This window comes from Sycon ciliatum, chromosome 1 (genome assembly GCF_964019385.1).
Source record: "Sycon ciliatum chromosome 1, ocSycCili1.1, whole genome shotgun sequence".
NCBI lineage: Eukaryota > Metazoa > Porifera > Calcarea > Leucosolenida > Sycettidae > Sycon > Sycon ciliatum.
This window is the reverse complement of record NC_088643.1, coordinates 96957105-96980020: the sequence shown is the minus strand read 5'-3', so window position 1 is coordinate 96980020 and position 22916 is coordinate 96957105. Positions and strand designations below refer to the sequence as shown.

At 49.7% G+C, this 22916-nt stretch overlaps 1 protein-coding gene across 1 annotated transcript in view; it reads left to right on the top strand.

Moving 5' to 3' along the window:
- The window catches only part of LOC135807194 (uncharacterized), a 50751-nt gene that overhangs the window by 5420 nt on the left and 22415 nt on the right, over positions 1–22916 (top strand). The window contains exons 2-4 of the mRNA XM_065321208.1: positions 3984–4349; positions 11214–11525; positions 22694–22786. Of these exons, the coding sequence (XP_065177280.1) occupies positions 3984–4349; positions 11214–11525; positions 22694–22786 (771 nt within the window). The remainder of the gene's footprint in view (positions 1–3983; positions 4350–11213; positions 11526–22693; positions 22787–22916) is intronic.

The window sequence follows — 22916 nt, the reverse complement described above, 5'->3', positions numbered from 1 at the left end:
GAAGCACCTGCGCGGTGCAGGAGATCCCGATTCATATGCTCTGATTGATATACGGAAGGCATATTTGCAAGTCCGTGTGTGCCCTGACCTATGGCGCTACCAGGTGGTGAAGTGGAAAGGTCAGACGTATGTCCTAACAAGAATGGGCTTTGGTCTGTCAGTAGCACCTAAGCTGATGGATTTGATTGTTCGGTACTCAACTCGCCAGTTTCCGGCTGTCGACAACTATATCGACGATCTATACGTACGTAAGGAGCAGACGGATGCCGTCGTCAAGCAGCTGGCAGAGTATGGACTCCCGACAAAGCCGGCGGAAGACCCGGCGACCGCGCGCGTTCTTGGCCTGCAGTTGAGCAAGGATGACAGCGGTGAGGTCAAGTGGGCTAGGCGAGATGGGCCCCGAACCGCGTTGCCGGACGTGTTGACACGTCGTGCAGTGTACAAGTGGTGTGGAGCATTGGTGGGCCACTACCCAGTTGCGAGCTGGCTTCGAGTGCACTGTAGCTGGTTGAAGCGTCTAACTAGCCTTCTCGGCTTGAAGTATGACGATCCGTTGCCTGACCAGCTCAAGAAGTTTTGCATTGATTTAGCCCAGCGCCTCAGCAGCGATGACCCAGTCGGCGGTGTGTGGCAAGGTCCCGGAAGTGCAGAGGAACCATGCAAAGTCTGGTGCGATGCTTCTGATATCGCGTATGGCGCGGCCTTGGAGTTCAATGGCTGTATCATCGAGGATTGCAGTTGGCTGAGAAAGATGGACGACAAGCGCCACATCAACTTGTCTGAACTGGATGCAGCTGCTGAGGGACTCAACCTCGCAGTCCAGTGGGGTGCGCGGCGAATCCAGCTGATGACCGACTCCAAAACCGTTGCTAGTTGGATCCAACAGCTTCTGACCGACTCCAAGCGCGTGAAGACCAGTGGGTTGCATAGCGTGCTTATCCAACGTCATCTGCAGGTTATCGAAGAGACCGTGGCACAATTGGGTCCGGAAGTGGAAGTCATCTGGGTTCCGACAGCTAACAACAAGGCCGACCGGCTAACTCGCGTTCCTCAGAAGTGGACGCACTATGCTAAGACCCTGCTGAAGGATGATGTAGCTGCCATGGCCCTGACGGTGATTGGACCTGTAACTTTGGAGCAAGTCAGTGTTGCGCAACAGCAGTGCGCTGATGTCCGTCAAGCCATTGCCCAAGTGGAGAAGGGAGAGCCTGTGACGGTGGAGTGTTACAAGAAGATCGGCGGACAGCTACTGGTTGACAAAGGCATGTTGTACCGGAGTGTGAAGCTGCCTGTGGAAGGTGGCGTTGCTGTGCCAGTGAAACCAGAGTCGCTACAAGGTCAGCTTGTCAGTGCTGTGCACGCCAACTCTGGTCATGCCAACTGGCAGGCTATGCATGACATGCTGAGAGCTGAGTGCTATTTCCCGTGGATCAGCAGAGCGGATGAACCGTACGCTCCTGACGATGATACGGAAGGTGCTTGACCAGATAGGCGACTTGGTGGAAGAGGAGCTGTCACGGCCTGACGCATGCAGCCCCGAGGCCGAGAACCCGTACAGCCATGGAGACCGTATGATGATGCTACGCCCACAGCGCCAGCAGAAGAGGCTCCCGCCATACGAGGATGGATGGGTCGTCACTGAGACTGTGACCCCTGTCACCGTGAGAATTCAGAGAGATGCAGGAGGCTTGCTGCAAATGAAGACGGTCAACGTGTCACTTATCAAGCCTGATGTCTCGGACCCGACAGATGGTGTGAGTGCCGATGATACAACGGAAGACCAGCCAGTAGAGCCTGAGGAAGTACTGCGTCTTCGACGCCGTGATGGCCTGAATGCCCCGGCTAGGTTCCGCCAGTAATGCCAACTGGTGGGAACGTGTAATCGAACTATGACTTTCTCTTGTATGACTCTGTCTTGTGTAGTTGACATTACTTCTTACCTCTTGTTGCCTGTCATGTGATTCATGTGCGTGATTCATCCTGTGGTTGCGGCTTTCTTGTACGCATGCATGTATGCTGTCATAATAGTAGTGTCATGTTTCATCTTTTCTGCAGCTGTTTGCGCTTGCTGTCGTACGCATGCATGCTCCAGTTCCTTTCTGATACATGCTGCTCTTGGCTCTTTTTTACAGTAGTTCTGGTGTGTTCCGATGGCGATGGTTTTGTGAACAAAGTTCTCTCTCTTGTTGTACTGTCGTATGTATTAGCACAAACAATAACCTTCCAGTTAGTATAATTACTTGTCCAGACCTGTGTGGTGTTTTGGCCGTGGTATGCCTGAGACCGGTGTGGGGGTAATTTTCTAACAATGGTCATCGGAGAAAATCTAACTAAACTGTTGCATAGACCGACATGCGGTCAAAACCAAAGGCAAAGGCATAGCGCGGAAACAAGAAAGAGCATCGATATCAGTTCCTCATGTCCGCTACGCGGTGTGTTCCAAGCTTGCAAGCACACTCAAATTTGTCTTTGAATTTTGGCTTTCAGCTGCTTGTATAAGCTGTGGCTGAAACAAGCGGAAAAACGGCTGAGAGTCAGCCACGTGCCTGAAAGTCGCTTGCAGGACATTTTCGGCTGAATCGAGCTCGTTGTGACCGCGGACTAATGTCAATGTCAAACAGATCGTGCAGGAGAAGACTGGGATGTTGGCGTCCAGTGTACAGACAACAGTCACGTTTCCTGTGTCTTTTGCAGCATACAGGATAGACTCATCACTGTAGAGTCCACTACTTCATGAGTTTTATTACAACTTGCGAGACAGCTATTTGGTCACCATTTCAGTAAAATCTGATCCGGCAAAATCGTTTTCTTTTCCAAACAACGGAGGTGGTTGTCGCCTACAGTAGGGGCTATGTTGTGCCAGAGTCAGTGTATATCGTATCGGGTAGTTTTGGATCCGTCCACCAAATCGAACATGTTCTAGTCCATTTACTCATAGGCAGCCTTGCTGAGAGCTAGAACTTAAGCCACTTCAGGCTACGAAGTACTGGTGGTGAAGTGGAAGGGCCCATGCTGACAGTTGTACGTGTGGCTAGTGGCCACAATGATTGCGTTTTGATGCGTCGGCAATGCGCGTTTAAATTCTTCATTTCAATCTTACTGGTGTATATGCACTGTACAAATGTATGCACTGGCAGGAGGAGCGAGTATACTCATCTTCGGGAACACAGCGCCCATTCCTTGGACGAGTTATCTCGTCCTCGGTCCTCAAAGGGTTAAGCTTAAAACTTTGACAAACCTTCGCGAACAGCGACGTCAGTCATAACTGAAAGTGACGGCACAAAAACACTGTCCTGGCGCTCAGCTGTGTGAGCCCCTCCGTCAAGCGCTTCCCCTGGCCTAGAGGCGGCCCAAGGAGGGATACCTCAGGCCTTCACGAAATGTACAAGTACATGTATCTGCAAGTTCCAAAAAACGGGGGCTAAAAATCACAACCACCCCCAATGAGCACATGCACACACGTACGCACACATACATGCACACACGTGCACACATGCACAGCCGTGCACCCATGTGCGCGCACGCACGCACGCACGTACACACGCACGCGCGCACACACACACACACACACACACACATGCACACACAAACACACACACGCATACACACACACACACGCACACACACACACACACACATGCACACACACACACACACGCGCGCGCACGCACACACACACACACGCACACGTGCAGACACACACACACACACACACATACACACACACATACACAGACACATGCACACACACACACACTCGTGTAACAAAACAAAGTAGCAAGAGTATACCATTTTATTTTGTGGAAGAAAACGTTCTGGAACCAAACCTTTGCAATTAGCAAGAGTGTACCATTTATTTTGTGGAAGAAAACGTTCTGGAACCAAACCTTTGCTACTTTGTTTTGTTACAGGAGTGTGCATACCTTGTTATTCATTGCTGTTCTGTTCATTGCTGTTCATACATTTTCTATGTGTTAATACAGTGAACACGTGGGTGGATTGTGGCGACAAAGGTGAAGTGTTCGTTACAAATACCTACAAAACCTGGGTTGCAGGTGAAGAGTTCTGTCAGACACTCGGCAGCCACCTGGTCAGTTCTCCTCAAGTTACAGCCTGCAAAGCTATGCTAGTGGGACTACTTGGAGAGGAGGAAGTCCATATCAGCTACACAAGATTGCTCGATAAACTTCACTTTCGCGATGTTGGGAAAAATTTAAAAGTTTCTGACAACATCGTTACTATCCATCAACGCTTGGATGATTGTTCCAGTCAATATCTTGGGGATGATTCACAGCCACAGGACGCCCAATGCACGTCAATGCGTCCTATCGTTTGTGGCAGGAATACCAGTAAGATACTAACAATTGGTGTTGTGAGAAAGATACTACTACCGTATGTCCGCACCTTTTTCAAAAACCCTTGGACTTATATTCGATTATAAAGCCAGTCTCAGGTATAAAGCCATGGGCTTCATAAATGAAATGGCATTTGACGTATGTTTTGAAAAAATGTAGGAATAAGTACTATGCTAACAAACTTACAGCCCAGGAGGAAGGGTGAACAGGTGGATTTAGTTTGAAATTTCTGTGTGGACTTTGACTTTTATGGCATGGCGTAGTGGGTGAGTCATTTTGCATCTGCATAGCTAGGAAAGCAGCGGTATTTCGAATGGTTGTATCTGCCTTTTCTCCACCTGCTCCCAGTCCCGTGCCATCTCCACACTTATACAAAGGGACGACGATAACTATATTTAGAAGACTGTTTATTGACACGACGACGAAACACAACTAGACATGACGAACTCAAGACGAAGACTGCTTTTCACACCACAGCAACACGCGCATGCACCAACATGACGTACACACGACGTATACAAAATACCGTACTACAACATAACTCCCTCCCAAGAGTAGAATTGCCCTCGATTCTAATAATAAAACAGAGTAAAAAGAGGAAAAGATCACACCAATTACTCCATCATACCACACCATTCACACCCAGAAATAAAATACCTCTCTGCCTGCACTGCAGAATATAAAAAAAACTCTGTCCGCCCACCCAGAACACCAGCCACGATCGCTGTCACACGTGTCGGAACTGATAACCTCAAAAACTCTAAACTACTTCACTCAACACACCACCTCACGATCTCGCAAAAATTCTAAAATGTGAGAGCACAAATCATAAGAATAACAAAAAGAACAGAAAGGGTTTGCTCCCCACACCGGAGCTCGCGCTATTCCGCCGACTTTACTTGACACTTGACTGACTCACGACTGCCATCCAGAGGACACGAGAAGTCCATCGAACCTTCGACTCGGCAAACCTGCAAGAAAGCACCACTCCCTGCTCACCAGGCATCAATTGATGAGGCAGAATGGAGGGTGCAGAAGTGGATTCTCCCACTGCTCTGGTCTGCCGGAAGGACCAAGGAAGCCTGGCCCTCAGCCTCAGGATCTGAGCGCTAACTCACATACGGATCCAGTTAGCGATTATGGCTGGCCACAAATAGGTCAAGTGGGCTGTACCAATGATGTAACTGTGTAAGGACCTGCCTGTCCAACAAGCAGTTGCTGCTGTCTGCAGACAGTGACGGTCGTTCGGGTCGTGGGCGATGTCCCGAACATTGACGGCGACTAGGTGGAGCCAGCGCGGTCGCGCCAATAGTAATAGTTATGTACTCTTGGTAGCGCCAACAGACACATAGTTAGCCAATGTTTCCTTCCTTGGATACGTAAGCAACAGCCATCACATTATCGATCTCGACATGCAAATGTACTCCCGTTATGCCATGCACTTGGGCTTGCAGACCACAAGCAGTAGATGAATGGAGTTTAACTCCTGCAGAGTCATGTGGCTATGGTTGGCTGCTGTGCATGGGTCCTGAACTGACGGGCGATGGCACCTGTGAGGTGATTGGCTGGCCATCCCCGACTGAAAAGTGACGGACCCAGTAATGGAGATGTGCCAATTGAATCGTCAGTCCATATATCGAGGCTGCACAGCCGAGGCTGTGGAGCTCTATCCTTGAACCACTATAATCTGTAATGATCGACTGTGAAGCTGTGCTAGCGGGAACGCCTTCCCCACGTCCCGGCGCTTTGCGTGCAGGCGCCTCAAGTGGCTTGGTGATGGAAGAGATGGTGAGCCTCATACATTCCAGGAACTGCACCAGCTACAAGCCGGACTTGTGCAGGTTCACGTGGAGCCCGAGATGCTCCAGGAGGCGGATCGTTGCTTGCACTATGGTGTGCCGCAACCAGACTGCACACAAAAATGAGGCAGTGGTCAATGCACATTACCACCTTCACAGCCCATGTCTGGAGAATGCAGACGATCGATGCAGACACTTGGTGCATGTGTGGAATTGTAGAACACATGCCGAACGATAGACATGTGTACCGCCAGCCACTTCCGGATGACCGGATGGATGCCGGTCGAGTGACACATGTCCTTCATGGTTAAATAGCACATTGGCTCCATCTGGCCACATCGTCAGTGGCCGTACCGGGTCTCCAGCTTGAAGGGACCTGTGGTGACATAATCGTCATATTCGGGTGCTCAGCGATGGTAGAGATGACGCAGGATGCGAAGCCAATGGCTGCTTGGATGGTCATTTGAACTGGACATAGTTTATATCCGTAGATCTCAGGTATGTGTATGTCTGCCTCAGCTATTGCACAACATGGTCATGGACCTTGGGAGTGCGCAGGACGTCTACGGCAAGACAAGGGTGAATAATGTACATGTAGGTCATCAAGTTCTTCCTACACGGCGCAAACACGAAGACATCACGTATTCACTGATTTCCTTCTGCGCTAGGAAAGCAGTGTTACGAAATTGTATTGCGACTATGATTTACGCATGTTGTACAATAATATATATAACTGTACATTTGTGTACAAAGAGGTGTCTTTTCGCCAGGGTAGAGGGCTCAACACGATGTGAAGCACTATATTTCATTGAGTAAGGAACTCAGAGTTGCAACAAACTCTAAGACCTCCTTGTACGCGTTGTGTATACTTCGTATATCTGTTCTGTATATAGTTTATACATGTACATTTACGCAAATGTACTGGTAAGCATACCAAGTAAGGCAAACCGTGAAAGGTCACCGACAGCTGAGCAGGCTGGTAGTGTGCACCATTGGCTGCACCATCACGGGATTGGCACGGCAGGGCATGGGTGCTGCTTCAGCTCGTCTGCCAAACCCTTGTTGGTAATGAAAGCCTGGTACACGGTGGGTCTGGCACAAGGCACACGTGCATGCAGTGCCGGCGTATCTGCCATATCAGTACTAAACAGTACGAGACTGATCTGGTGGCTAGCTATGGTTGCTAGCTATAATATAAGTGGATCCATTCTGGGTGCGTAGATATTCCACGTTATGTACGATGAAATGCTACCCACAGTAGTACAACACAGATATTATGGTTACTTGGACCGGCCGTTGTACGGAAAGGGCCACGCTGATATGCACATATTATATGGGCAATGCATTGATCCCAGTTATGGATGCGGCAGTAACCGTGCAAGGCATTGACTGACCAGACCAAGAAGGGGGGTGGTCCTTCGCGGTCCCCGAGGTGGGCACTAACTTGAGTAGTGGAAGGCAGTATACCACAAGTCATAACGTACATGAAGGCAAGTGTACATGACATGGCACTCTTGGCACTACGCTCAGCAGATAGCTGGAGTGCCCGCGTCCGTACTTGCTCCAGCTACCGAAGGTCAGACTGAGGTATGGCAACAGTGAAGTGTTATGTGCTTCACCACTTCGAGGTTGCTATCACAAAAGGTGCTTGAGCAATAGGAGTGACAGTACATTGTTGGCACTGCACAAATGGCAACCATTTTATGCTTATTTTTCAATGCTCACAGAGGTGCATCAGCCACCTCTGACACCGTGATCATGCTTCGAGAACCGTGTATCTACATACAGTAAATTAACCGGACGCCCATGGCGCAGCGGAAACTGTTCTGATATGACATTCTTCCGCTTGACACAGGGATGCACATTCGATCCACAGCCCTTTGGTGCAGAAACATTTCCCGGTCAATACGGGATTCTGCTTGGTACAAGGGCCAGCAAACACAGGTAGAACTGTATTTGCGAAACAACACTTTGAGTATGGTTGAACGGCATTACGTTATGGGCGTGGCTCTGGGCATGAAACAAAGCACTCGCCTGTGCTTACCAACCCAGGAGACCATCGTTCATCACCAATGGACTAATGGTTAGAGTGTGGCAAGGCCCTCGACAGGGCCTGCCCACTAGAAGCCACCATATCTAAAATGACCGCACAGTCCACCAACATGGGTGGATGCGAGTTAGGCACAGACATTGGCAAGGCACTCGGCCGGGCCTGCTTTTCGTGAAATTGGCCTGACCACACAAGGAAGGCACAACTTGGAGCAAGAAACAAAGCACTCGCTGGTGCTTGCAATCCCACGAGACCATCGTCCATGGATAGTTGATGGATGGATAGAGTGGTTAGAGTGCGGCAAGGCACGCGACAGGGCCTGCCCACTGTAGAGACCATCGTCCATCGACAGTGGACGGATGGTTAGAGTGTAGCAAGGCACGCGACAGGGCCTGCCCACTGGTTCGACCATCGTCCATCCGTAGTGGATGGATGGTTAAAGTGGCTAGAGTCTGGCAAGGCACTCGACAGGGCCTGCCCATGGGTGAGACCTTCGTCCATCGACAGTGCACGGATGGTTTGAGTGTGGCAAGGCACGCGACAGGGCCTGCCCACGGGTGAGACCTTCGTCCATCGACAGTGGACGGATGGTTTGAGTGTGGCAAGGCACGCGACAGGGCCTGCCCACTGGCGTGACAGAAGCCGAACAGAAGCCGCCGCATATCCGCCATGTCCGCGTCGTCCATCGATGGGGTTGGATGCCAGTTATTTGTAGGTACAGAGGTTGGAAAGGCACTCGTCGGAAGCCGTCTGTTGATGTTGTTACGCGCTAGGTGCAGAGGTTGGCAAGGCACTCGACAGAGCCTGCTGAACTCGTGAAGGCCGCCCTGACCAAAACAGGGAAACCGTGACTCGGGGCATGAAACAAGGCACTCGTCGGCGCTTGCGAACCCACGGAACCATCGCAGCATCACATCAGCATTGGCCGCCGAAAAGGCCGAAATTTCCATATCGGCACAAACTAGTTACTGCAGCACTTACCTACACGGACAGCTCGACGATCCGGTAGGAACTCTTACTAGTCCTAGGCCTGGACTGCGAGCTTCAGCTTTGGAGTCATCATTAGACAATAGACACTGCCATAGCGACAGTAGAAGACTGAAGTCTCGAGGATACTAGACAAAGGAAAAAGGTAACCTATCAGCAAAGAAGCGAAAGAAAAGGCCAAAGAAAGCAAGAGGTGCTAGGTGCAATCAAGGTGTGCATTTTCATTTTTATCTTTAAACCGCTGGAAATTTGTGGAAAACTAGAGCGATTTGAGGCCAAACACACTGTCACATTCGAAGCCGAAGCTCCGAAGTGTAATCGTAGTTCTACGTTTAGTATGAGCCCCAAACCGAAGGAAATAGTTGAGCGTGGTCTTGATGCCAAACTGGCGCACGGTAGTAACACTGTTGGAGAGGCTAGGGGCATCCTCGAGGTGCTGTATGCTCTGAAAGGACGTGGAAGATGAGGAGCAGGAAAGGAGCTTTCCAGTAAGCCATAAGTTGTGAAAATCCGTTGAGAAACAAAAATGTTGTGACAATTTGTTTGTTGCTATCTCCACAATTGTACTGATGCACTGAATCTCATTGCCCAGACGTAGTAAATGCACTGTGACCCTGAAAGGGTTAACATTCAGTTTGTTCGGTCTTCTGGGACTCCAAGACAGACAGACACATGGCAAAGGTTCAATGTAATGTAACTAAAGAGGGGATTTGTCTACAAAAATGTAAGGACTCAAGGTCGCAGAGGGCATTTGATTGTGACTTTGTTTCATACCTATTTAACGTTACTTTCTTACTCATCAAAAACATCCCTGCTACCTTTCAAGATAAAATAATCTAAACACTCCAGTTCAGCTTTGGTAAGGATATACATGTAGGACCAGGCTGAGGTGGCATGTTTCAGCGGCGGGTGAACATGACCTTTCTACAGATTAGTAAGGCTTTAGAGGGGCCAAGTGCCAAGTTTTTTTGCAATAGGGCAAAGTTTGAACGAGCCGCAACAAGAGGAACCAAGAAAATGTGTTCCCTGGCGATCAACAAGTAACCGGGAGGCTCTTCAGGTGCCTTTTGATCTCCCATGGTCCCAGTATATGTGTGATGGGTGGGGAAATGAGAGCTTGCATCTCTACTTTCCAATGCACTTTGAATGGTGAAAATCCATTGAGTTTGAGAAAGGAGGTGAGTGAAAGGGTGAGATTAAGTTGTGGGAATCTGAGGCATCGTAGGGCAGCTTGGAGAGGACATGGAAGTAACCCTGACATGCTTATTGTGCTGAAAACGTTACGGATAGCTTCATTTGATCCTGATCTTTCAAACGAGCCATGGATCATGAAAATCCACCAAGGTGAAGTGAAATCGGGATTGAGCTGGTTGCGGCAGTGCATGCAAAACTAGTTCAAGTGTACAATTGCTCTAAAATCGCAGATAACTTGCTGGGGAATATGGCTCACATAGAAAGGGTTAATTGTGTAAAGGGGAAGTAATTTTCATCAACCACCACAGCATAACTGCACTCGCCAGCCGACCTCGACACGACGTTGCCACAGCACACCACCAGCAAAGCGACACATCTGTTGGTACTGCATTTCTTCATTCAGCTGTTTTGATTACAAAACTCTCGTCAGTGAAGGTAGATATTGTAGAATGGCCAACACAGTGAAAGTCACTCTGAAATTGACAGACACTATGAAACATTAAGCCAAGACTCGAATGTTAAGCCAATATTGTAAGTAAAGAGAAAGAACCAGTAAGTTATGAGTTATGAAAGAACAGTCCACCAAAAAAAGGTCACGGCTCGCGTTAGACTCAGCTGGAGGATAATGACTTTCGGTTTGCGACAGTTCGTTTTTGCTTGGCTTCCCCAGTTCTGTACTTAAGTAGGTATAGCGGGTTTTATAAAGTGTCTCAGGTATAAACAAGTGTTATACAAAGCTCTTGGCAGAAACCCTAACTCTGCGTAAAGTATGGCAGTGTCTGAGACGACATGATTGTATATCCGTTCTACTGTTGTTTGTGGCTGTAGATACACAAGCAGCTTCTATAGTGTGTGACTCACACATGTATACATACCATAGCATCTCATTCTCAGCAGATCATGCAAACCAGACGTGCTATCAACAATATGGTGGTCGTCCATTGTCTACAGACATACAGCAACTCAGCTGTGCCTCAAAACTGCTGAACACATCGCAAGTCTTGAATGACAACAACCTCAGCTACATACCGGTATACACCAATGTCATGAGTGGGTCTCTTTGCACTACCTACCAACCATCAACCAACACAGTAGGTCAAGGCTCCTGCACCACAGCACGTCCCACAATCTGTGTGTCTTGTAAGTGCCCCTCTCTGCTAGCATCAAGTGACGTACTCTATGTATGCGTGTGATAAATTCTGCTCAGGATTTCCACACACAATGGACTGAGCAATCTCAGCAGTTGTTTTCTATCACATTGATCAGAGTAATAGTTTTTAGTCGTCCTTTAAACGAACATGGTTCATTTTGTACTCGGATCCCCTCCCCACCCTCTGAAATGAACGCAGCTTGCTATGCTGGACGACGAAAATTGCATGTTAATTAATATGTATGAACATTGTCAGTCGACTTGAGATTTTAGCTGAAACCACTTGCCCTCAAATGAACGATCTTCGTTTCAGGGATGCCAAAAGACTATTTTACCAACCCCAAAGACAATACTATTGATTCTGTGTGTGTACTCAAACAGATATCGTGGGCTGCTTTGCAACAACATCACTGACTGTAGAATTCGTCGATAGAAGCGTGGGCTTATCTGGCTAGGGCAGTGATGGGCCTAATCATGGACATGGCCTTTTATAGCACAAAGGCATGAAATTGTACATGTATGCAGAGCCTGCTCTAAACATTCAACACAGCCCGGTCAGAGTGTACCTGGCGCATGCAGGCCAGCCGGGTCAAGCCGGGTCAGATCATCCAGCAGAAAAACAACCAAAAAGCCTGCTCAAAACCCTGCCATCCGACATGCGTGGTATTACCCAGTACCACCAGTTCAAACAAGCCTGCCTCCCGTTCTGTCTTGCTAGCAGTAGCACCCACTACTGAACACTACAGGAATCTTTGAACGTTTGCGGTACTCCACAGTACCAGTCATGTGCTGTTTACCGCCTGCCCGTTGTTGTATTAAAACGTTAAAGGGGAAGTATACCCTAAAATCAAATTTTCACCAGTTGTAGTCTTCTGGGTGCTGAGTCGAATGGTCTTGGTCCGAGGAAGCTGCGACGCTCCCTTCCTACTTGAATCCCAATCGAACTCGCGCACTTCCACCAAAACTGGGTGACTGCGCCCTACTAGATGGGGATTTGTATGCAAAATGTCACTAAAAGCGCCATTTCGTTCTTATAAAAGCACGGATCACCGCGATTGGCCCATATGTTGTAGTCTTTTGGACGCTGAGTCGACTGGTTTTGGTCCGAAAAGGCTGCGATGCAGCGTTCCTCCTTTATTCCCAATCGAACATGGTTGAACAAGCGGTCACGTGCTCCTGCGTACACCAGTCAGCTGGTCACCGTGCCTGCAGGGTACAACTTACTAGCCTGTTTGACCTTTTTTGGGTACAGTCCTGTCACTCGAGTTGAACCCGAGTTGAACCTTGGTGTGAAAGTTGTCGCCTGCTGGCGCGGTGACCAGGTGATTTGGGCACCCAGGAGCACGTGACCGCTTGTTCAACCATGTTCGATTGGGAATAAAGGAGGAACGCTGCATCGCAGCCTTTTCGGACCAAAACCAGTCGACTCAGCGTCCAAAAGACTACAACATATGGGCCAATCGCGGTGATCCGTGCTTTTATAAGAACGAAATGGCGCTTTTAGTGACATTTTGCATACAAATCCCCATCTCGTAGGGCGCAGTCACCCAGTTTCGGTGGAAGTGCGCGAGTTCGATTGGGATTCAAGTAGGAAGGGAGCGTCGCAGCTTCCTCGGACCAAGACCATTCGACTCAGCACCCAGAAGACTACAACTGGTGAAAATTTGATTTTAGGGTATACTTCCCCTTTAACGTTATTCATTGACTGAGCGTTCTTTGCTTTGTACTACACCCTGCTATCATGTTAGGCCATTTCCTACAATATTTTACTGTTTCCATTCGCTTCCATGTAATTGGGCGACACCGCCCGTTTGGTTCTGCGAATTCAAATAAACATGTACCTACCTACCTAAAACGCAGGAAAACAGAAAGGCGAATTTATTACCGGAAATCGGAAATTTTAGAGAACAAGGCGAACTATCAACGTCCGCAAACGTTGAAGGTAAACGACAAAGCGTGAGTTCTTTTTCTCTTCGCGCCGCTTTTGACTGCCTGTCCCCATCGACTTTGAATGTCCTGACTTCCTGCTTGCCGCTGGCCAGATCGCGCTCGAACCAGTTGACCCTAGCCGAGTTTCTGTCGCTTGTAGACTGTAGTGTGTACGATTGCGCTAGATTTGCAACAGATGGGGTCCGCGAGTCGTAAAATACCGGTATTTTAGGAATCCATTGTCAGTTTGGGACATTTTTCAGCCAGGTCAGACTGGACCCGGTGGTATCTGTTCAGCCAGGTCGTGCAGTTCCCCAGCCGGGCGCGTGACCCGGCTGACCCGGCTCTCCAGCAGGCCCTGAGTATGCTTGTTATTATTTGACAAGAGATCAGGTAATCTAGAGTAGGCTAAAGCCAACATGCTTGCCTTGGTATGGCTCATCTTAGTACATATACAGGTCTACCGTCGTTAGTAAATAACCCCGCTAGTTTCAAATTCTTGTCTTATAACCAGTATTATCTACTATCCTGTCGTGAATGTACACACTTCAGGAGTCTGGGGATTTTTGATTGTTGTCTACTAATGAGGTTTGTCTAGTAGTTGATGTCGTACTGACGAGGGGAGACATGTAATGACAATAGTCGACTGGTCGATCCGATGCAGGGCGCGTCCCGACACCAACACCACATAGCGGTGCGACCTGTGCCTAACAGAGAAGCTATACATCAGCAATGCAGACAAGGAAACGTCCCTCAACAAGCGCACAGAGCTGGTGTCAAAGTTCCGACACGAATCAAAGTTCTACCTCTGCAATTTTATAACTTAGCGCCCTCCCCGAGTCAGTAGCACCCCGAGTTGGTGCCAACTCTCACCAAGCCAAAATGGCATGAGTAGCATTGTCATGCAGGTTCTCACACGCAACGGGAACACTTCGTGGTAGTAAAATAGATATTTCGCAAACAACAAAAAGACAACTCTTTCTCTTCCTTTCGAAGAACCGAACTCATTGCTTGCCGAGCCTCATCGAAAAACCAAACTCTGAAAAAGCCAGCGCAGCGCAAAACATAATTATGAGTCATTATACAATGCATGCAGTGTAGCCGTGAAAACTGGTGAATAAAGAATGCAGTAGGTTGGCAGCGCGTGACCCGTCGTACCGCAGTACGCGACGGCGTCGCGGCTTAGAAATGAAAGGAAACACTGCGAGAAAAGACAAAACGAAAATAGAATGTCCCTTTAGCTTTGTCAAAACTTAGAAGAAACAAACAAAATGCGACCAAGAATCATTTTGAGAGTCAACGTCAATACTCTTGTGCAGTTGTGCAAATTCTTGTCTTGCACTGTGCAACGCAAGAAACAAACACACCTACGAAATAACTCGTGAACTAACTGTAGGCTAAATCACTACATGTACGCGAAATTGCGTTCCAAAATAAACTGAATTTCTGAGACATTTCATATTTCACATCCTGAGAGAAATATTGAATAGTAAATACTTCATAAAAAACACATGGCCACGACGGCCTTCCCAACATACCCCCCTCCTTGATACATCCGTATCAAAGAATGAGTAAAATGAGAAAAGAGATCGAACTGACTAAAGATGGCGATAAGTCCATCTAAAACGTGCGTACGGACTGTCAGCCTTTCACAACCGGACATAGCCGTACAACTGACCTGGTTACCTGCTTGCCTCCGACCTGGAGCTTAGCGACACGCACTCTGCCGTCAGAACCAGGGTAGACCTCCAACACCCGTCCAAGAGGCCACCTGCCACGGGGGGTATCAGCTGACACAACGAGGACGATGTCACCGACACTGAGATCCGGGTACTCTTTCCACCACTTGGAGCGACGATTCAGGGCTGGTATCCACTCCTGCATCCACCTTCGCCAGACATGGGATACAAGCATTTGGACGTGTTGCCAGCGGCGCCGAAGACACGGTGACTCGACGGCAAGATGATAGTGCTCAATGCGTCCAACCAGGAAGTGATTCGGTGTGAGTGGCAAGTCGTCGCGGCTGTCACTAGAGGGAGGAACAATTGGACGAGAGTTGAGTAGCGCCTCTGCGCTGCAGAATGCTGTTCGCAGCTCCTCATCGGTGATTGATGCCTGCTGTAGAACATGGTAAATAGCCTTCTTTGCTGCTTTTACCATACTTTCGTGAACGCCTCCAAAGTGTGGTGTCTGGGCAGGGATGAAATGCCACTTGATCCTCTTCATGGTAGCGCTGTGCTCCAGGACGTGTTGCTCCTGCTCGGTGAAGATCTCCGATAGCTCACGATTAGCCCCGACGAAGTTCGTACCATTGTCCGAGAGCACTTCAGCAGGAACACCTCGGCGGTTGCACATTCGTTGAAAGGCGTTCAGAAAGCTGTCGGTATCCAAACCTGTGGCCATTTCCAGATGCACAGCACGACAAAGACAGCAGGTGAAGACGCACAAGTACCGCTTAGCTCGTCGTTGCCCTCGACCCTGTACTGTTGCGAATGGTCCAGCAAAGTCGACGGCCACGCGACTGAAAGCGTGGAGAGGCTCCTTCAACCGGATCTTGGGCAATGGTGCCATGATCTGCGTGGCTGGTTGTGCTTTACGAAATTGACATTTCACACAGGAACGTTCGTACTCCCGGATGGCTTCTCGAATCGCCACGATCCAATATTTCCTCATGAGGACTGCCATAGTGTGAGCTGTACCTGCGACGTGATGGTCTGCCTCATGCTGGTCTCTGATCACTAGCTGTGTTATCCAGCAAGACCGCGGCAAGATGATCGGGTGCTTGGCGTCTTGACTGAGATACTGTGCCTCTTGGAGCCGTCCTGTCATTCTCATCACACCAACTTCATCCAAGAACGGGGTCAGGCTGCTCAGTGGACTGGTTGCCGGTAATGGTTTGCCCTTCTGCAGTGACGAATATTCAGCAAAGGCGTCCTTCTGGCTTGACCGAATAATGGCCTGGAGGCTGTCTTCGACTTCCTCGACCGTCAGCTGACCATACTGTCTCTGCGTGGCTGGGATTCGGCAGTTTGAGGAAAAGCGCAGCACCCACGCCGTCAAGCGGACCAGCCGCTGAAGCGAAGAGAATCGTTCAGGCGCCAGAACCCACTCGCTCGTTGAGAGAAAAGACACACATGTCACTTGGTGGTGTTGCTGACCTTCTTCGGGTGGTTTGGCTTTCGTGCGGACCTCTGGTGCAGCTGGAACTTTGAATCCCTCGGGCTGCTGTGGCCGTTCTTCGATGCTCTGAACGAGATATGACGGACCGTTCCACCACAGCACATTCATCGCGATAGTAGCGCTTGATGTTCCTCGTGACAGGATGTCAGCTGGATTCAACGCCGTCGGAACGTAGAACCACTGACTAGGCGAGGAAGAAGCCTGGATCTCACCGACGCGGTTGGCCACGAATGGCTTGAAGACCCGGCTGCTGTTCCTTATCCACCACAGGACATCCATGCTGTCACTCCAGAACACGACATTCTCCATTGCGATGGCGAGTGTCTTGGCTACGGACACACCAAGACGACATCCGATGACTGCTCCCATTAGCTCGAGTCGGGGGATGCTAACAGCTGATAACGGCGCCACTTTGGCTCGAGCCATGACGAATCGACTGGACCTCGTACCATCCTGGTACACATGACAGAGATAAGCGACTGCTCCATATGCATCTTGCGAGGCATCGCAGAATACATGTAGCTTAGTCTCCACCACCTCTTCATCGCGTTGAAGACACCGGTGAACTCGGACATCCTGGAGTGCATCCATGTCGGCACACCACTTTTGCGCCTCTGCGCCTAGCTCTGGCGGCAGAGAGTCGTCCCAGTCAGCACCTGCTAGCCACATCTTCTGGAACAACATCCGACCAACTATGGTGAATGGCAGTACGAATCCGATCGGATCAAACAAAGTGGCTAGGTTCTTCAAGAACGCTCTCTTGGTGACAATGTCTGATGGCGGCTTGACATGAATCAGGAACTCGTCTTCCTCTGCTCGCCACTTAACTCCGAGAGTCTTGGTCGTCGGCAGGATTCCATTAGCGAGGTCCACTTCCTTGGCTCGGTCCTCCTCGGGGACTTCGGCGAGCACCTCAACATTGTTGGAAATCCATTTTCGCACATGCATTCCAGCGAGACCCCACAGCGCCGTAAGCTCGTGGTACAGCTGAATCGCTAGCTCTGTTGACTTTGTCGAGTCCATTGAATCGTCCATGTACGTGGACTTCAACACGGTTTCTGCTGCCATAGGAAACTCCTCCTGGTTCCGCCGCGCATGCTCTTGCGAGACCAGTTGAGCTAAGAATGGAGATGCATTGATCCCGAACACCACTCTATTGTACTGGTAAACGGCCGGTTGGTCCTCCGTATCTTCTCGCCAAAGAAATCGATGGAACTGTCGGTCATCCTCTTCCAACTCGATTTGTAGATACATCTCTGCAACGTCGGCTACCAGTGCGTTTGGGTGTCGCCGAAACCGCAGGAGAACGTCGGTGAGGTCCCGTTGTAGTTTGGGCCCAGTGCTGATGTAGTCATTCAGACACTTGCCTTTTGTCTTTGCTGCTGCATCAAAGACCACACGCACCTTTGTGGATGTAGCCCCAGGTCGTACAACAGCAAAGTGCGGCAGATACCAGCCGTCGCCATCACTTGCGTTGCTGATCTTGCTGATATACCCTTGTTCTAAGTGACGGCGAATCACGGTTCGGTATTCCTCAGCGACGTCTGGCTCCTTCGCCAGGCGTCTCTCTGCTGCGATGAGCCGCTTCATTGCAGTTTCTCGACTGTAGTTGTCCGGAGGTGGTCTCTTGATCCACGGCTCCGAAACCTGGTATCTTCCGTTCTTGTAGGTCATCGACTGGACCGTCTGATCAAAAACGGCTTGATCATCTGCACAGAATTTGTACGACTGGGAAAGTTCTTCCACCTCCCACATCCTTCTCACCAGTGCATTCAGGTCGACGTCCTTTCCGAAGTACGTGCGGGTAAAATTTGTCGTCTGTTGCGGTCTGGTGCTCCTGCCAACGCATGTCCACCCGAGTGGCGTTCTGCGTGCGAATGGCTCATGAGCCTCACCATAGACTTCCTCCATACACCTGTGGAGACTAGCGTGGTCAAGGCCGATCAGCGCCTCTACTCGCTTCTTCTGGCATTGCGGAAACTCGATGCCGTTGAGGTGCGGATACCGTGTCTGATCTACCGACCAATCATGAGGTGTAAGGTCACCGGTGACATTCTTGGCAGTCAGAGCAGAGAACTGTGTGATAAATCTGCCATCCAGACTCTCGATGTGGCAGTCGACTGGCATGGTCTCTAGGGTCTCGATGCGGCCGTTCAGCGTGCTCACTGACACTTCTTGTGTGGGAGCGCTAAGCTCTAGCTGTGCCGCAACGTCGCAATTAAGGTAAGACTGCGTGCTGCCGTCGTCCAGCAGCGCGTTGACCGTGACATTCTTGTCGCCGTGGCGAAGTATGACGGGAACGGTTCGCAGTGCGACAGCTCTAACGCCGACACTACTCATATGAGTGGCCATGGAACTGGTGTCACCCCCCTCCGTGGAGGCGCTAGACTGGAGCACTGGCTTCTGTGAGGCTCCATTCGAGTCTGTAGTAGCACTAGACTTTCCGTGCAGCAACGCGTTGTGGGTCTCTGTACAACCGTCGGCACCACAGGGCTGCGACCTGGGACAGTTATTTCCCAAATGACCAGAGTTAAGGCAACGGTAGCAAAGCTTGAGCGTCCGGGCCTTCTGCCAACGCTCTGCAATTGACAGCTTCCGATACTCTAGGCATTTCCAAACGGGATGGATCTTCGTGCAGATCGGGCAACTGCTGCTGCTCTGGGCCTTCTTGGGCTTGTCAGCGAAGAATGCCTGATGCTTCACTCCACCATGACTGGCCTGACCCTTCAGCGGGTGACTCTTTGCTGTTTGAGTGGACCCTACTGGAGTTGCCGTGGAGATACCTTGGATCGTCTCCTGGGCTCGTACTTGGAACTCGCTTTCCAGCTCCACCCATTGCAGAAGCGCTTCGACAGATTCAGAGGTGCTTGTCTGGTGTATCCACTTCTGGTAGCTCAGCAGAAGAGACACCCCCAGCTTCTGTGTTAGCCGGACATAAAATGTCCCGTTAGCCAACTCCTGTGTCTGACCACTCGCCTTCAAATTCACCACAGCGACATCGAGTAGCTCCGCAAAACGCTCCAACTCCTGGGCGTTTGCAGATCTCATCGCTGGGAACTTCTCAAGGGCTTCTAGATGCACTGCAACTAGACGTCGCTGACCACCGAACTTGCGTTCCAGCCTACGTCGTGCTGCCTCATACGCCTCGGCCGAGTAGCCAAGAGTGTCGATAGACCGTAGTGCATTGCCCGCGAGGTATTTTCGGAGCTGCAATAACTTCAGCCCATCCGGAATGTTAGCGCAGCCAATGCACATCTCAAACGCCGCCTTCCACGTCTCATATTGCCGCTTGTCGCCCTTGAACGTTGGAATTGACACTTTCTCTAAATGTCGGTACAATTCGATTCTACCAGAACCACTCGCTTGCACTGGCAGACCACTCGGCGAAGTCATGGCAACTGGAAGACTGCTCGGCTGCACAAGACCATAATCTTCACTGTGTGATGCGTGACCCGGCTGACCAACTGGTATTTGTTGCATGACCGGTTGGGTCGCTGGTGGTGTAGACATTACTCCAGACTGATTCGGCAAGACGTGCGTCGGGAAGTCGGGTGCCGACAAGAAACCCGGTGGTGTTCCAAATGAGAATGGATGTCCAGAATGGGTCGGCGGTGGAACGTACAAATTTCCTGATCCCGGCACAAATGCAGGTGTAGAAGCCGAGAGAGTATGACTTGCAACTGCACGAGGCTGCACAGCTGGAGTTGGTTGCATCCCACGAGGAGGCTGCACTGCAGGAGTTGGTTGCGTCTGGGCTGACTGCACGAGTATGGTCGTGGCCGACAATGCTCTGGGTGGTACACTGACCCCACTTGAACTACGGTTAGGGGCAGTGATTACGTTTCTTGCCGAAGCTGCCGACGTAGATACCGGTGCCTGCTGCACGCCAGACTGAGCAATGCCACTTGCCTGGTTACTCCCTGCAGACTGATGACCAATGTTCCGCGGTGTTGCCATGGTTTCGGCGGTTGCCATGGCAACCGGGTGAACTTTTGACAAGAGCTCCGCCGTAAACGGTAACGTAGGTACAGACGACAAAGAGACCGGAAAGGACACCTTGATTGTGCGTGACTTGTCTGTACTCACATTGGTTGCCATGGTTGCACTTGATGACGACATAATTGGCTGGCTGTCACTGACGCTTGCCATGTCAGCCCCAGGCGGTTCGTCCTGTCTATCACGATGGTCACCACTTGGAGTTCCCAGGGGGAGTGCCGATGCATTTGCTCTCAGAGGTGCTCCCGAGGAAACGGCAGGCGGCTGGGTAGTCCTCTCAACAGTCGCACTCTGGCTGACACTGGATGCAGACACATTCCCAAAACGACTGAGACTCTTCTCAGCACACATGTTCTGTTTTTCCTCAAGGGCCTTGCTAGGAGAGTGTGGCGGTGTCAACATCCTCCCACTTGCTCTGGGATTCTCCAAGCTCTGCGTCAACATTGCCTTTACTAATCTTATGTTCTTGGCTCTGGTGATGGAAGCTGGCGAACTTTCACCCGTTCTGGCTCGACTTGGCCTCTTGCTTATTTCTGCCAGCACGTCGCTGGTCTTGCTGACAGCATCGCTGTAGTCGACGTTGATGACCTCTATCTCCTCGTGCACTTTTTCTGTGGGTAGTCCTAATTCTGCGTACCGAGTTACCAGTTTTAGACACACATCCACAGCGTTGTGAACACTCTCAGTCACGTCATCCAACAACCTCTTGATCTCTTTCGAGGTCGCATCCTCTTCGTAGATCCTGCTGAGCAACAAGTTTCGATTTCGTGTGACATGGAACTTGGCCTTGGCCTTCGCTTTCTTGCACTCCTCAAGATCCATGTTGTCCAGCGAAAACCCGAAATGCTACTCACTACCACACTGCGCTTGGTGAAGGAACCACTACTTGACAACCATCCTCTGCTACCAATTTGTCATGCAGGTTCTCACACGCAACGGGAACACTTCGTGGTAGTAAAATAGATATTTCGCAAACAACAAAAAGACAACTCTTTCTCTTCCTTTCGAAGAACCGAACTCATTGCTTGCCGAGCCTCATCGAAAAACCAAACTCTGAAAAAGCCAGCGCAGCGCAAAACATAATTATGAGTCATTATACAATGCATGCAGTGTAGCCGTGAAAACTGGTGAATAAAGAATGCAGTAGGTTGGCAGCGCGTGACCCGTCGTACCGCAGTACGCGACGGCGTCGCGGCTTAGAAATGAAAGGAAACACTGCGAGAAAAGACAAAACGAAAATAGAATGTCCCTTTAGCTTTGTCAAAACTTAGAAGAAACAAACAAAATGCGACCAAGAATCATTTTGAGAGTCAACGTCAATACTCTTGTGCAGTTGTGCAAATTCTTGTCTTGCACTGTGCAACGCAAGAAACAAACACACCTACGAAATAACTCGTGAACTAACTGTAGGCTAAATCACTACATGTACGCGAAATTGCGTTCCAAAATAAACTGAATTTCTGAGACATTTCATATTTCACATCCTGAGAGAAATATTGAATAGTAAATACTTCATAAAAAACACATGGCCACGACGGCCTTCCCAACAAGCATCTTGCCTGTATTCTCCTTTGCCCCGCGGCCCGGTAGCGCCATGGCCGGTGTCATAATATCCCCACGCCACCCGCATAGTACTGCACTGATCACTTACACTGCCTTCATAATACTCCCATGCCACCCGTATAACACCATACTGATCGCTTATACTGCCTTCGCGCTGAAACACTAGCATTGCATACCTGCCATGGGACAACACCTATAGTGAATAAGACCATACAACCCCGACTATAGCCCCAGTCTCCTGATAATTGCTTTTCAGCATGAAACTCGTGAGTAGAGACATTTTATCACTTTTTGTTCCACCGGATTTTCGTGTGTAATCACAATAGTAATATGTAGAGCAAGTTTTTAAAATTCTGTCAATACGGGCACTGCTCAATTGGCATTACCAGTGTTGTCAACCCAGACAGCAGTATATTTGTTTTTCCTGCAGTGTAATATGCTTCTCTGTTCATTGTTGCAGTTTAATGTGCTTCTGTGTTTATTATCACAGTCTACTGCAACGACAGCAACAACTTGGTAGCAGCACGTAATGAAGACCGGTGTATGTGTAGACCTGGTTATATCAGGACATCCGCACACAGATGTAAGTGATATGGTCCCGTGTGATATGGTCCCATCCTAACACATTCTCATTCTGTTTGACTGACAAATTTCGAAGAGAATTGGTGAGCACACATGCTCATTCCCTGGGCACTGCAAATTCACAACTCATT